The sequence below is a fragment of the Pipra filicauda genome, unplaced genomic scaffold (genome assembly GCF_003945595.2).
Source record: "Pipra filicauda isolate LSUMZ 115617 unplaced genomic scaffold, ASM394559v2 scaffold486_size446389_pilon, whole genome shotgun sequence".
Lineage (NCBI taxonomy): Eukaryota > Metazoa > Chordata > Aves > Passeriformes > Pipridae > Pipra > Pipra filicauda.
In genome coordinates this window covers 44,169-59,433 of record NW_024104627.1, presented here as the reverse complement: position 1 = coordinate 59,433, position 15,265 = coordinate 44,169, and the positions used below count along the sequence as shown (strand labels likewise).

Below are 15,265 nucleotides of genomic sequence, written 5' to 3'. Positions count from 1 at the left end.
CCTGCTCTGCCTCCACCACGCTGCCCTTTGCAGCATGGGCCTCCAGGCACGGCCCCAAGACAGCCGATGGCTGCTCAAGTGACACCCTGCCAGAGGGTCACAGGGACCCTTGGCACAGCCCTGGGCAGCTGTGCAGGCACACAGCCACCGCGCTGCAGGGCCCCCCGTGCCCTGGCCCAATGCTCAGCCAAGCACATGGGGACTCTGCAAGTCTGACAGCCAGCATGGCCCTCCTGCCCTGACTGAGTGAGGTGCAGCCACAGCAGATCTTCCCCCAGCTGCACCAAGAGCCGGACATGGCTCCTCTCCGTGGGGCCACCAGGATGGTTCCAGCCTGGGAAGTCGCCCAGCCCCACTGCACACACATGTCCAAAGGAGACACTTGGACTTTATATAAAAACCACTGACATTTCTGCACACGCACATGGGGCCATGAGGTGTCCCTGCCCACCCGGTGCAGGGGGAGCTGCTCCCTGCCCCCTTCCCCGGACACGATTCACATTTTCCACGTATTAAAAATGAACCAAACACAGACACACAGCACATGCCACGGGGCCGGCACCACCTGGCCACACGTGTGGCCCTGGGTCCCACAGCAGGACATCACAGTGAGTCGGGGTGCGAGGGGGCTGTGGCTGCCCCCTCCTGCTCTCTGCATAGAGGGGGTCTGGGCCCTGCGGAGCCGGGGCCGCACCAGCAGCCCGAGCCAGGCACTGTGTCCATTCCCATGGTGGGGACGCTGGGCTGGCACGGTCCCGCAGACATCCCTGGAAGGCATGCAGCACCCCTCACACCCACCGTTGCCAGTACCGAGGTGATGCCCAGGGAGCTCCCAGGGGTCCAGACCCCACTGGCTGGTGGGTGCTGCCGCAGGCCACGGGCACCAGGCTCCAGGCATGCACACACAGACAACACAGACCCCGGCCGCGGCACGGTCCGGTGAGGCTCAGCAGAGCAGAGGTGGTCATGGGCGAGGGCTTGGCTCTCGTCCTTGTCACACCACTGAGTCCTGGATCTCAGAGCCCAGGCGCACCCGGGGTCTTTGGCAGGCAGGAGACACCTCCACAAAGCTGTCCCGGACGTGGAGGGGCCTCTTCTCTGACTCGGAGAAGGCGCGTGGCGTGCCCGAGGGCTCGTGCACTGGGGTGCTGACGATGTAGTTGTCCTGCAGGGCCTGGTAGCCCTTGTGCTCAGATGCCGCACTGGGCAAGCTGCTGCCATTCAGGGGCAGGCTCTCCACTGGCTTGCGAGGTGGCTTCTGGTGCCGGCTTGGGTCTCCAGGCTCCAGCAAGGCCTTCATGCCATCGCGGTGCCGGTGCAGGACAAAGAGGGCCAGCACGAAGACGGCGGCAGCAAAGAGCACACACATCACCAGGAACTCAGTCCAGTAGGTCTTGCCATCCAGCCGTGCTGCGGCGCTGCCCACTGCCGAGGTACTCCGGGACGTGCTGACTGTCTCCAGGGCATCATGGCCGGAGGCCACCTTCCTGCCAGGGTCCAGCGGCCCACGGCCCAGCTCCTGCACGCTCACACAGTAGCTGGCCATCAGCTTGTGGAATCCCTCCTCCAGTGACCAGCACTCGTAGGTGCCTGCGCGCTCGGGGCTGCCCACCAGGATGAGGGCCCCGTCGGGCAGCACCAAGTAGGACGCGTTGACAGGTGCCCCGTCGTGCAGCCAGCGCCGCGAGGCCAGGTTGGAGAGCAGCCGGCATGGCAGCGGCCGCACCGCGTTGGGCGGCAGCTGGATCCGCTGGCATGGGGCACCCGAGGCTGCAGACAGAACTCATGGTCAGCGAGGGGACCCTGGATGCAGATGGGGGAGTAATGGGGGTGCAGATTGGGAGCCTGGGTTGTGTGGGAGCCCCTGAGACACCCAGTCCCATGATAGCACCCACAGGAGCTCACCTGGGGGCAGGAGGATGCGGGGACGGGGCTGGGAGGCATTGGCCAGCTGGCAGAGCCGCTCCGTGTCAGCGTCCTCGATGTCCTGTGCCCAGAGCCTGGGGACAGACAGGTGTCAGGGCAGTAGGGTGCTGCGGGATGCAGGGGAATGGAGGAGAATGGGTGAGCACTTACTGTGGGTGTGCTGGGGGGTGCTGGGTGACCCTGCGGCAGGCACCACGGCTCCAGGCACAGAAGGGGTCCCGTGCCAGCACACACTCCCCACAGCTGCGGTACAGGCTGCAGTTAGCAAAGGGCACTTGGGCCACTGCTGTGTAGGTGGCTGCATAGACAAGGCCCTGTGAGAAGAAACACGGCAGTGTCAGGGGGTGGGTTCCTGCACACCCCTGCCCTCCCAGGTCTCTGTCTCCCAGCCCACAGACAGGACCTGCCTCATGCAGGCTGAGCCCCCCGTGTCCCTCCCCCCTTGCCCTGGCTCCTGCCTGGTCCTGGTCCAGCAGCAGCTGGAGAATGGGCTGCCCGTCAGGGAAGAGGCAGATCTCCTCGATGATGTGCACGCCGTGGTTCACTCGCACAGCCTTGTGCAGCCGCCCATCATCTGTGAACAGAGGGGCTGTGCTGAGTGGGGCCAGGGCGCACAGTGCACACCCTGCCCCACCAGAGCCTGCCTGCACCCACCCATGCCCAGGAAGAGGACGTCGTAGGTGCCGTGCAGGCCCTGCGCGCGGTGCACGCCGATCTGCTGGTAGCGCCGGCGGCTCTGCAGCAGCAGCGGCTGGCTGCGCACTGGGCTGTCCATCAGGAAGTGGTCCTTGATGAAGTTCAGCACCCGATCTGGCATCTGCAGCGATGAATTGATCTTGAGGTGCCGCGTGTGGCTGGTGACGCACTGTGGGGGAGAGGAAGGGGCTTGGTAGTCCTCAGGGCAGCGGGTGGGTGGGCGGCTCTGCTGTGGCGGCCGCCAGGACCAGGAGAGCGCGAGGGGCTGTGTCGCGTCCTGCGCTTGGGCAGGCGCCAAGGGGGCACCTACTGTGCCTGGCCGGGGCTCTGGCACCGGGCCAGTGTCCGTGTACCACTGCTGCGTCTCACGGTTCACCTCCTTGTAGAGCCCGCCGAAGGCACGCTGCACACTGCGCATGGGGAAGGCACAGACGGCCGAGCCCAGCCCCCCCTTGTTCCTGGTGGGGAGAGGCAGAGCCCGTGGCAAGATCAGGCCTCTGCCTCTGCTGAACCCCCTGCACTGTCCCCCGCAGTGGCCCAGGTCCCTGTCACTCACCATTGTGAGGTGAAGACCCCATAGAAGAGCGTGTCCCTCCAGCGCAGCTCACCCGGGGTGAGCACGAAGATGTCCTGCAGCACATTGAAGGGGAACCCGTCCTCGGGGTGTGAGCAGAGCAGCTGAGCTTTCAGGAAGGTCGTCCACCGCCGCTGCAGCACGCGCTCCCCACCCTGGTCCCCCTGTGTGGCACAGCGGGTCAGGGCGTGACACCACAGCTGTGCCCATGGGGAGCCTCAGGGGCTGGGTGAGTGGAGTAGGGGTCCAGGCACCGAGGGCTGGAAATGTGCAGGGTGCTCCCACATACCCCCCACCCCAACAGTGAGTCATATCCCAGGCACAGTCCCCCATGCACCCCCACTGCTCTGTGCCCACCTTGCACACACGTGCGATGCGGGAGACAATGGTGTTCTCGAAGTAGTCAAACTCCTTTCCAGTCTCACTGAAGAAGAAGTAGACCTTATCATCATCGCCCTCAGGGTTGCCGGCAGGGAGGCTCTCGCGCAGGTAGGCTGAGCCCACGAACACTGGGTCTGGGGACACAGGGACCCTTAGCACTACTGGCCCGATCCCCAGCTTCCCACGCTCTGGGGGACGAGGACCTTGACCAACCGTGCCAGCCCCAGTGCTCACCCTGCAGCCAGTTGAGGGAATTTTCGGTCTTGAGGGCAATGCGGTTCTCCTGGCTGCGGGAGATGGTTGGCTCGTTGCCCTGGAAGTTGCTGACAGTCCCGGCATAGAGTTCTCCATCTACCAAAGACATGCTCCTGCTGAGACTCAGCGCATGCCATTGGCATGGCCCTGCTCCCCACCAGGGTCCATGACAGCCCGGCCCTGGCTCAGCTTGGTGGGGCAGATGCAGGGAGGGTGAGACACAGGGAGGAGGGCGAGGGTCGCAGAGCACTGCAGGGAGGGTAAGGGTGCCAGGGTGGCACAGGGAGGGCAAGGGTCCTGAGGCAGCACAGGGAGAGTGAGAGTTCCAGGGAGAGTGAGAGTTCCAGGGCACTGTGCCTTACCGACCATGACAGCCGTGGAGCGGTACTCGGGGTCGAAGGGGCAGCGTCCCTTCCCATCCTCCAGCAGCACCTTCCCTGACACATCCCGCTCCAGGCTGAAGTGCTGCATGTTCTGCAACAGGACAAGGCTGTGAGCTGGCAGCGCTCACCCCAGTGCCCAGGACCCCGCTGAAGGGCCCCATCAGTGTGGAGGGACCTGAGTGGGGCCCTGCTCCTGTACTCACAATGTAGGCGCAGGCTGGGCTGAAGGCACAGGTCCCACAGGTGTACAGGTGGGTGCTGTTCAGCTGCAGCAGCAGCTTGATGTAGTTGTGACAGTCCCTCTGCAGGGGTCAGAGGAGCCAGCTCAGCCCTCGGCTCAGCCTTCCCACCCGCATCCACCCTGCACAGGCACTGCCCACTCTACTGCAGCTCCTGACAGCCACTGGTAGTGGGGCTCACCTGGGGGTCCTTGCCCTTGAACACACACTGCCTCTTCTTCTCCTCATCCGCACTCCATAGCAACTGTGGAGAGGGGACAGTCACTGGGAGCCCCTTGTCTCTGCCTGGTCCACCCACACCTTCCTTGGTCTCATCCCCAGCACCCATGTCCCCCCCACGCCAACCATCCTGCTCCGGGGTGGCTGCTCCTGAATACAGCAGCTCACTCAGACCCAAAATGCTGGTGGGGAGGGCAGTCCCTGCACTCCAGCTGGTTAGGTGCCCCCTCCCTCCCTGTGGGCAGCCCATCCCATCCCTAAGCTCACCCTTCGAGCTGGGGCACCGGGCTGGAAGTGGCTGGTGTTAAGGGCGAGAAGCAGCTCCCGTGCCCCCAGGTAGAGGGTCCTGCCGTCCCGACTCAGCAGCAGGGCCGTGTAGTTGGACACGCCGGGTGCCTCAAACCGCTGCACCACCCGCTCGGCTGAGTCTGTTGGGAGGACAGTGACTGGCATCAGCCTCATATGGGCACCTGACCCCCAAGACTCCTCACCACGGCCCATCTGCTCAGCACCTCGGCCGTGCCATCCACCCAGAGCAACCAGGGTTGGATCTGGCCTATGCTGCCAGACACGTGTGGCACCACACACATTGCGGTGAACTGTACACGGCCACAATAGTGCCCGAGGGCAGCCATGAGGCATTGCTGTGTCCAGGCCCTGGGGATGCTGCAGCAGCCCTGCCCAGCACTGGGGCAGCTGCCCAGCTGCACACAGCCCCAAGGGCTCAGCCCTGTGGCGCAGGAGGCTCAGCCCAGCCCGGGCCCACGGGGACCCCAACATCGCAGTAGGGAGAGCATCAGAGAGATCAGAGAGCTCAGCCTGTGCTGGACTCAGGGCTCAGCCCGGTGCTGCCCACCCTGGCCCTTGGGGCTCAGCCTGTGCCAGACACGGGGCAGTGGCTGTGCTGAGTCAGGGAGTGCCCGTCCCGTCCTGTCCCGCGTGGGTGGCCTGGCCCCGGAAACCCTTCCTCTCCTGCTGCTGCTCTGAATCAGATGGGCCTGGCTGTGTCAGCGAGACACGTTGGGCTGACTCATACTGCCAACTTCCCTGACCTCTGACACCCTGGGAACTCCCCGACCTCCCCCGACCCCCTGCCTGCTCCCAGAGCCCCACCAGGATAGCCCTGGGGCTCCTGCCAGTCCCTGCCAGGTAAGAGCCAGTACGAGCACTTGAGGACCTGTGAGGCAACACTGCTGAGGGGCAGGACCCTGTTGCTCTCCCCCCCATTGCTCCACACACCTCAAATGCCTCTGAATGGGGCAGCATCTCCCCCTACCCTGCGAGACTCAGTTGGCCCCTGCCCCAGCACCCACTCCAGTTCTCCCACAGTGGTGCAGAGAGAGGGAAGTCAATGCCCCGGGGCATCCCCTGCAAGGGGTCCTGCACCCCAGTGCTGGGACAATGCCACCTGTGCTGGGCACGGCAGCAGAGGGGCAGCAGGGCCCCTGCGCCCTGCAGAGCTGTCCTGACATGGGGAGCTGCTGGTGCGGCTGCCAAGGACCTGTCAGGACACGACCTGCTTCTTCCAGACAAACCTGCTGCAGGCACATCCAGCGCTCCCAGGGGAGCAGCTCCCAGCTCCTCCCTCCCACTAACTGCAGCCCCATGCAGCCATGCTCCACGGGAGCCACCACTGGGCACACACCGGTCACTGGCCCATGCCTCCTGCCCAGCTCTGTGGCAATGGATTTGCCATATGCAGGATGGAAAAAGTCCTGTCAGAGATGGACTGGTGAGGAAAACAGCTCAAATGTTATAGAAACAGAAGTTTTTACTGTGGTTTAAACATGTTTCAAAATGGGCTTTTTGTATTTTCTGCAGTGTCACTGTCTCCCTCTCCCAGACACCCCCTGTGAAGCTATTGTCTCACACAAGGTGTCCTGGGAAGGTGTCCTGAGGTGTTTCTCATTGGTCCTTTGTTAACCCCTTCCTATTGGCTGTTGACCCCTTACCTGATGTTTTTTTCTGTGTGACCCTGAACTTGCGATTGGCCCCCTTTGACCCTCCTAAAAGCCTTATAAATCCCAACCCCACAATAAACCTCCTCTTTCGTCCATCCCTCTCTGGTGGTCTGTGTGTGCTCCTTGCGGGGTCGCCGGACCATGTGCAGGGGTGGGGGGAAGGGCATTCACCTCGCAGGTAATGGGGCTGGCACCCTAAGGCCTGGAGGTCTCCCCCATTCTCCCTAATCCTCCGTACAGCTCCTCTTGCAGCGCTGGGGTCCAGCTGGGACCCTCAGGCACTGCCTGTGGCTGCAGCCCCATAGCCTCTCAGGTGGGCAGAACCCGTCTGTGCAGGCAGGGCTGGGCAGCACAGCACAGCACAGCACGACACTGAGCTGGCCATCGTGCTGGCTTCCAGCCTCCCGTCCAGCTCGGCGGGTCCCACATCTGCTGGTGCCACCATGGCCATGGCCAGCGGTCACGGGAGCATGTGGTGGGGCCACGTCCACACCAGTGAGCCACAGCGTGCTGAGCCAGGGAGTGCTCCCAGCTGCCCAAACCACGGCACCCTCCCAGGCCCTGCCCAGCGCAGGATGGGATGGGCTCCACTGGCCGGGAGCAGCTGGATCCAGCCACCTTCTCCTGGCAGTGCAGCCAGTCTGGACACCCGTGGGCAGCCCCCCCGTCCCAACACAGCTGCCAAGGCTGAGCCCAAGGAGCGTGCCCCACTGCTATTCCACCCTGTGCCAGCTGCTGGGGGGCTCTGCAGGGCAGGAGGGGGCTGCAGCCAGGCTCCCCACTTGTGAGGGCTCTGCCTAGCTGAGCACCCTCCCGGATGTCCTTCCCCAGCCCTCAGTGCTCTGGGGCCATGCGGCTGACGGGGGCCTTCAGTGGGGCCCAGGGCTGCCTGGAGCTGAGCACAGCATAGTGCAGGGCTGGGGGAGCCCCGGGGACACACTCAGCAGGGAGGGGGCCCACAGGCAGAGCCTCCCAACCGGCTCAGCCCATCCCATCTTGTACAGGACACGGCTGCTACCACTGCCCTGCGTGCAAGGACATGAGCACCCCTGGGTGCCCCAGACCCTCCCGCCCTTGGTGCGGGTCTGGACACAGAGACGTGTGTCCCTGTGCCCCACAGCATCCCCGGGGCTCTGCCCCAGCCCTCGGTCCATGATCCGCTGACGAGGGTGTCCCCGTGTCCCCCCGTGCCCCGGGGAGCTGGAAGGGGCTGTGCAGTCTCGGCACTGTCACACGGCGTTTCCAGGCGGGGCCGCCCCGTCCCGCGGCGCGGGGAGCCCGGGGGGACGTGGGACCCTCCGCCGCCCCAGTGGGGACGCCTGCCAGAGCCCCCGGCGAGGGCTGACCCCCCTCCCCGGTGCCGGCGGGCCCTCACCCACCGAAGGTTAGCGGACACTCACCGTAGGGCAGGCTGACCCGCGGGACGGGCTCCGGAGCCGCCGAGAGCAGCAGCGCAGCCAGGACCGGCAGTACCGGCCGGGTCGCCATCCCGGGCCGAGCCTCCGCCGCCGCCGCGAAGCCGCCCGGGCGCTGCAGACCTGCAGGAAGAGAAGGGGCTCAGAGACTCGGTACGGTACAGTACGGTCCGGTTCGACCCCGCCGCCCGCCCGGCCCCGGGGCTGCCCGCCCGCCACTCGGCACCGGGCGGGGCGGCCACGCGCAGAGCCCCGCCCGGCCGCACCGAACCGGACCGAGCACTACCGATCTGTTGCCGAGCCGTTCCCCGCCGTACCGAGCCGCTCCGGCTGCCCCAGTCCCGCCGGTGCCCCGGGCGGGGCGGGCCGCTCGGAAGAGGAGGCGGCCGGTTTCCCGCCGGTACCGCCCCCGCTCCGCCCCGGTGGGACCCGGCCCTGGTCCCCGCCCCGCGGCCGTCACGGTCCGGAGGGGACGGGGCTTTGTCCCCGCCACTCCCCGCACCTCCCTCCATCACCGGCGGACCCAGGACCCCGGGGATGGCCCGGGAGGGACTGGCTGGGGGTGTCTGTCTGCCCTGGGGACAGCTCGGCCCCACGGCTGCTGCCAGAGCCCCCCCAGCCCCTCAGCTCAGGCTGTGCCCCATGGCCGCTCTGCTGGGGCTGAGGGCTCTGCCTGGCACAGCCCAGCGCTCCCTGCCCTCCCTCGGGAACACTGGGGTCCCACGGGGTGCCTGTGCCAGCCCTGCCACGGGCAGAACTGGCTGGTACCGGTGTCCCCAGAGGCAGCACCCGGCAGAGGGGACACATCCTTTGCCATCCCCTGTAGCCGTCCCGGGGGTCCTGGTGTGGCCATGCTGCCGAGCAGGCACTGCTGGGCAGGACCCTTTGCCCGGGCCCTCGGTGGGCTTTGTTCCCGGCCAAGGTGTGGGGAGGATTTGCAGCCCCCACACCCCCGGGAGTGCTGCCCGCCCGGCCAGCAGCTCCCACGCAACTGTTATTAATTACAGCTCCTCATATCGCCATGGCAACAGGGTGACAGGGGGACAGAGGGATGCAGGTTGGGGGCTACTCTGCAGCAGACAGCTCTCCTGGGGTTGGGGTGCCCACCGCTGCCCTTCCCACCACTCCCCATGCCCTGCCTGGCCAGTCCCAGCCCTGGCACCCCACTGGTGGGACACCCTGTGAGCCCCCTGCATAGGAGGAGCACTCCCCACACTCCCCGGACAACTGCAGCCATGCTCCTGGAATGGCTGTGCCCACATTCCTGGAAAAACTGTGCCCACATTCGCACACTCTGCCTGTTCAGCATTGCTGGACAGTGCCGGCTCTTGGGCTGTACCTGGCTGGTGTTCAGGGGCTGGGGCTGTGGGGTACCTCGCTGTCCCCCTTGGCCTTGCTTCCTTCCTGTTCTTGCTGCTCCTGCTGTGCCTGCCGAAGCCAGAGGTTCCTTCCCAGGCCCGGGACAGCCCCAAAGCTCCACCCCGGCCTTATCAGCACCCTTTGCCCAGGAAGTGCCATAGACAGACAGGAGTCAGCCAGGCATGTCACCCTGTGTGGGGTGGGAGCAGGCACTCCCCTTGCAGACATGGCCCCCTTCCCCATGGCACCCCACGGCACCCTGGGGGACTCTGCGGTCTGAGCCGTCACCTGTACATGGCCGTGGGAGTGCAGTGCCAACACCACGGTGTGATGGCACACAGCAAGGACAGGACCCCTCTGTGGGAAGGGCAGCTGCTCTGGGGTGGGCAGGGGGGACAGGAGCAGGAGGGAAAGGAAGGGGCAGGCAAGGAAGGAGGGAAGGGTCAAGCAGGGAGGGAGGGAAGGCAGAGTGGGAAGGGAGGGCAGGAGCAGGCAGTGGAGCCAGGCCAGAGCCTGCGCCTTTAAGTGCCGCTCCAGTGCTGCTGGCAGCTGGGGCTGTTTACGCCAAACTCCCATTTATCTCCTGTCCTGCCCACGCAGCTGCCAGTGGGGCAGTGCCGGGGGCACCCGCAGCACCCTGTCCCACTCTGCACCCGCGCAGGCCCGTGCGTGCCCTGTACCCCGCTGCAGGCACCGGCACGCACTCGTGCGGTGGCCATGCCACCCTCCCTGCTTGCTGCCAGCCATGGGGAAACCACTCTGGGTGTCTGGGCAGCACCAAAACACACAGCCTAGGGTCAGTGGGCAGGTGGGGTGGCGGTTTCTGCACCAAATTCCAAAGCCAGTGCCTGCCGCCCTGTTCCACTGGCAGCGGGTGCCTGGGAAGGTGGTGGTGGAGCTGAGTGCTGCTGCTGCCTGCAGGGAACGGGGACAGGGCTGCGTGTGCCTCGATTTTGCTGCTGCCTGTGTATTCCCACCTTCCTCCACAGCCTGCCCCAGCATGGGCAGCAGTGTGGGCATGGCCCCTGCTCAGAGACCCACACCCGGCTCGCACACAGCCCACGTGCCTGGGCTCTCCCCAGCTCCCGGGGCTCACACACGCACCCCCGGCTCGGCTGGCTGTGGGAGCTGCCAGACAGAAGCAGGCGGTCCCTCCTCCTGGCCATACACATGCACAGCGTGTGAGCACGCGTGACACACACCTGCAGTGTGTGGCTGTGGGCCCTGCGGAGTCACAGATGCTCCAGCTCCAGCTGCTCAGCACCAGCTGCTCGGAGATTGCAGGTCTCTCTGCATGGGGATATCTGGAGGCATGGCCACAGCTGGAGCATGGTTCAGCTTTGCTGCTTCCCACCAGCCCCCCAGGAGAGGCCTCAAGCAGGATGAGGGGCTGGGGCAGCCTCTGGCCTGCGGCATGAGGGCTCCCCACAGGGCCCCGGGGCATCCCTCATTCCCTGTGCACCAGCTGTGACACCCTGCCTGAGCCAAGAGCCTCCCATGGGGCAAAGCTGGGCTGCCACCATGACCCTGGCCCACCACCATGACCCTGGCCTGCCACCAGCTCAGACTCTGCTGCCAGGACCTCCAGGCTGGGGTGCTGATGCTGTCTGATGGTGGCACACAGCAAGCCCCTACTGCCCCACAGAGGCCCCTTTGCCCCAGCAGGGTGCTGTGGGGGACCCTGCACCCAGGGCACCGGGCACCCCAAAACACACACTTGTCCAATTGTTCCTGCACAATGTTAGAGGCTCAGTTCTGAGGGCCATGGGGTATCCCCACATGGGGTATCCCCACTGGACAGCCCAGTTGTCCCCCATGATGCCAGTGCCTGCCTGCACCTCTGCACTGCCTGCCCAGGGGGCTGCAGGATACATGGGATGCTTCCCTGAGCCCCTACTGCTTGTCAGGCACCCCTGGCACAGGGCAGAGCAGAGCCAGCAGGCACCCCTGGCAGCGGGCACCCTTGGTGGGCAGCAAGGTGGTGGGCCCCAAGCACAGGCACATCGGAACCCTGGAGTGCAGGAATGGGGGGTTCTGGCTCAGGGATGGATGCCCCCTTCCCAGCCAGTTTGGGCTCTGCAGAGCCCAAACAAGCACCAGTCTCCTTGGTCCCACGTCACCCTTGTTACCCTTGCCATAGTGATGCCTGGATCAGAGGGGGTGCCAGCCCCCCAAGCAGCCCCAGGCCCGGGTGGAGCAGGCATTGGGGCCCATGGTGTGACCTGACAGCCCATGGGATGCTGACTTTCCCTGCGCCCCCAGCCCAGGGGCTGCCTGGGCTCCAATACTTCCTCAGGTGCTGTGGCCACACGGCCATGACACACAGCATGTGTGCAGGTGTCCAGGGCACAGCACACAGTGGGACACACCACGCACACGTGTGTCCCACCCCTGAGCGTGCACTAACATGCCTCCCCACGAGTAGCCAATGACACCCATCCCAAGCACCGTCCGTGCCTGCACTTCCACACCCTCGGCCAAGCCACGGCGTACACACACCCGGCACATGTAAACACACGCAGCGAGGTCACGGGGTGTTCACACCCTGGGCAGCAAACACACGTCTGGGAACAGGCTGAGGGAGTGGCCCCCGGTGTGCCTGCACCCTGCACATACACACACACACACAAACACACACACAAGCACATTTGCACATACATACACGCGTGTACACAGGCACACTCACAAACACACAGAGGCAAACTCACATCCAGGTGCAGTCACACACACACCACGAACACATGCACACATATGCACACTTACCCATGCACGCACAAATGCACAGGCACAGCCACACACAGTCACACACATGGGCACACACATGCACACTCACACACAGTCACACACATGCACACTCACACACAGTCACACACACACATTCTCACACTCACCCGCAACCCCAGCCCCTCCACCATCCCCTGTGCACCCATCTCTCGGGGACCTCCGTGCACATGCACACACCATCCCTGTGCATGCACACCCGCACAGCCCCACACACACACACAGCCACACAGACACACACAACCCCGCACACACACAGACACACACACACACACAGAGCCACACACACACACACACACACACAGCCCCGCACGCACGCATCCCCCTACACACGCACAGCTCCGCACACACACGCACAGCCACACACACACAACCTCACACACACACACGTAGTCGCCCGTACACGTACACACACACACACACACACACACACACACACACACACACACACACACACACACTCTCTCTCTCTCTCCCTTTCTCTCTCTCTCCGCCTCACACACACACACATCCCCGCCCGTGCCCGGTGCCCCCCCACTGCTCACCGGCTCGGCGGCTCCGGGGCGCGGCGGGAGCCGCCGGCAGCGGGGCGGGCTGCGGGGTGTTCCCCGCCGGCGCCGAGGGGCGGTGCGGGGGCGGCTCCGGGGGCTCCGCCCGCGGCACAACAAAGGCCGCCCCGCCCCTCCCCGTTCCGGCCCGCCCCGCCCCGGGGGTCCCGGGGGGCAGGGGCCGGGCGGCAGCTCCTGGCTGACTCGGGCTCAGCTCTGGGGGCGGGAGCTGTAGGGTTGGGCTGTGACCCCCCTCGCCGTTGCTGGAGTGACACTGGCCCAAATGGGGCCATGGTGGTGTCCCCGAGGCTGCATGTCCCAGCCCCCTCTCCACGGCCAGGGGCCCACAGCGCCGTGGGGCTGGCGGGGAGCGTGGTTTTAGGGGGCAGCACCCACTGGGGGTCCTTTCTCAGGATGCCCAGTAGCAAGGGTGGCTGTGGGGACAGCTGGTGCCTGTACACTTGGCCCCAGGCATCACGGTGAGACCCTGGAAGTGACACTCAGCTCTGGGAGTTTTGGGGTAACTCATGGCTCTGGGCACCTCATGGTGACCCATGGCTCTGTGAGGTTTGGGGTAACCATGGCCATGGGTGTCCCCATGGTGGCACGCTCGGAGCCAGTGGCTGCCAGCTGGATGTCAGCAGGGCCCAGAGCAGCTGCTGGGATAGTGGGCACCAAAACACTGGTCAGTGCTGGGTGGGCAGGGGTCCCCATAGGGGTCCTGGGGCAGGGGCATTGCAGCAGGCTTGGGGGAGTCGGATGGTTGCTGAAGGGGGGACTGCAGCCCCCACCCCAGCCTGCAGGCCAGCAGCTCCCACATTTGGGGACAGCACAAGGAAACATGGCACATTGCCCCACTGAGCCCGTGGCCCCCATGAGCGCCCCGGTGCCCCTGCCCACGGGCAGATATGGGGCTGCCTGTGGGCGGGGGGATGACATGCAGACCCTCCTCCATGTCCTTGCTCATCCCCTGGCTGGGTCCCCAACTTGTTGCTGAGATCCCAGCCCCATAGCCAACCCTGCCAGCTTTCCAGTTCCCCTTGGGACACCTCACTGGGGACACTGGTGTGACACAGGGCGGGTGGCTGGGCTGCAGCCAGGGATGGACGGATGATGCCTTTGTTTGGAGCCTTTCCTGGGCCTGTGCCACATGACTGCTCTTGTCCTTTCCTCGCGGGGGACGACTGCCGCGCTGGCCTGACCTCGTCCTGCCAGTGCTGCGGTCACTGGGCGGCTCCGACCGCGGGCCAGGGCAAGGGCAGCTGGGAGGGCATCTGGGGGGGGAAGCCAGGCAGCCCCCTGGGCCCTGTGCCGGGTGGCAGGCCCAGGAGTGCTGGCATGCGGGCTGCGGGGCTGCTGGCAAGGTGGTGTGCCATGGGGCGGGTAGTGGGAGTGGGACACCCAGGACCCTGGAGCACTGGGTGCTGACCCCCCCACTGCTGCGGCCCCGTGGCTCCTGCTCTGGTTAATGTTAAAGCCAGGCAGACGTCAGTGCCCGCTGCGGCCCCCCCCCAGCCCCTCCGCCGGGGGCTGCCAGCTCCAGAGCTGTTTTTCCTCCTGGAGCGGGATCTGCCCATCCCATGTGGCTAAAAAAAGCCATAGGCTTGGCTGGGACAGCAGGGAAGCACAAATCCTAGCCCAAGCAGCCTCCTGGCCACCCCAGCACACTCCATGCTCCTTCTTGGGGGGCCCTTGGTGTGCATCACCCCCATCCTTCTCCTCCTCCTCCTCCTCCTCCTCCTTCCCATGCAGGGGCCAGGCGAGGTGAAGGTCCCCAGTGCAACAGTGGCAGCTGCCCTTGTCCCGCTGGATCCAGCTGCCGAGTCACGCGCCAGCCATGAGTAGGAACACCAGCTTCCATGTAGGGACAGGCTATGGCAGCGTGTCCCCAGTCTCAGTGTACCCCCCAATTCTACACGGGATTTTGCAGTGGGGTTTGGTCCCAGTCCTACAAGGGTTTTTACAGCTTGGTTTGATCCTGCATAGGTTTGATCCTGATTTAAAGAAGGGTTTTGCAGATGGGTCTGATCCCAGGGGGGTTCGTTCCTGGTTCCACGAGGGGTTTTACAGCTGGGTTTGATTCCAGGGCAGGGTTTGTTCCTGGTCCCACGTGGGGTTTTGCTGTCGGGTCTGGTCCTTGGAGGGAGGTTCGTGCCTGGTTCCACGTGGGGATTTACAACTGGATCAGGTCTTGGGGGGTGTTTGGTCCCTGATCCATGTGGGGTTTGGCAACTGGGTCAGGTTCTGTGGGGGTTTGGTCCTGGTCCCACGCAGGGTTTTATAGCTGGATCTGGTCCTGGGAGGGTCTGGTCCGATTCCACACAGGGTTTTACAGCCGGGTTTGATGCCAGGTGGGTTTGGTCCTGGTTTGGTCCTGGTACGCGGGGGTTGGCCGCGTGTCTGCAACCCCGATGTACCCAGGAAGGCCACATCCCTTTGCTGGGAATGTGGGCCGCTGCGGATTCTGGTCACCTTGTGCGTTGGCATCGGGGGGGGGGATGCGGCAAGGGCCCGAGCCCTCCGCGTGG

At 65.2% G+C, this 15,265-nt stretch overlaps 1 protein-coding gene across 1 annotated transcript; it reads right to left on the bottom strand.

Moving 5' to 3' along the window:
* Positions 1–368: 368 nt before the first annotated feature.
* SEMA4B (semaphorin 4B) lies at positions 369–12,767 on the bottom strand. Its single transcript, XM_027745454.2, has 15 exons — positions 12,735–12,767; positions 8,035–8,172; positions 4,941–5,101; positions 4,636–4,698; positions 4,419–4,517; positions 4,195–4,306; positions 3,812–3,928; positions 3,554–3,711; positions 3,179–3,360; positions 2,933–3,080; positions 2,581–2,791; positions 2,385–2,500; positions 2,077–2,240; positions 1,906–2,000; positions 369–1,770 (listed from the first exon to the last, which is right to left on the bottom strand). The coding sequence occupies exons 2-15, from the start codon at positions 8,120–8,122 to the stop codon at positions 995–997; spliced, it is 2,490 nt and encodes an 829-aa protein (XP_027601255.2). The 5' UTR covers positions 8,123–8,172; positions 12,735–12,767; the 3' UTR covers positions 369–994.
* Between the last annotated feature and the right edge of the window lie 2,498 nt (positions 12,768–15,265).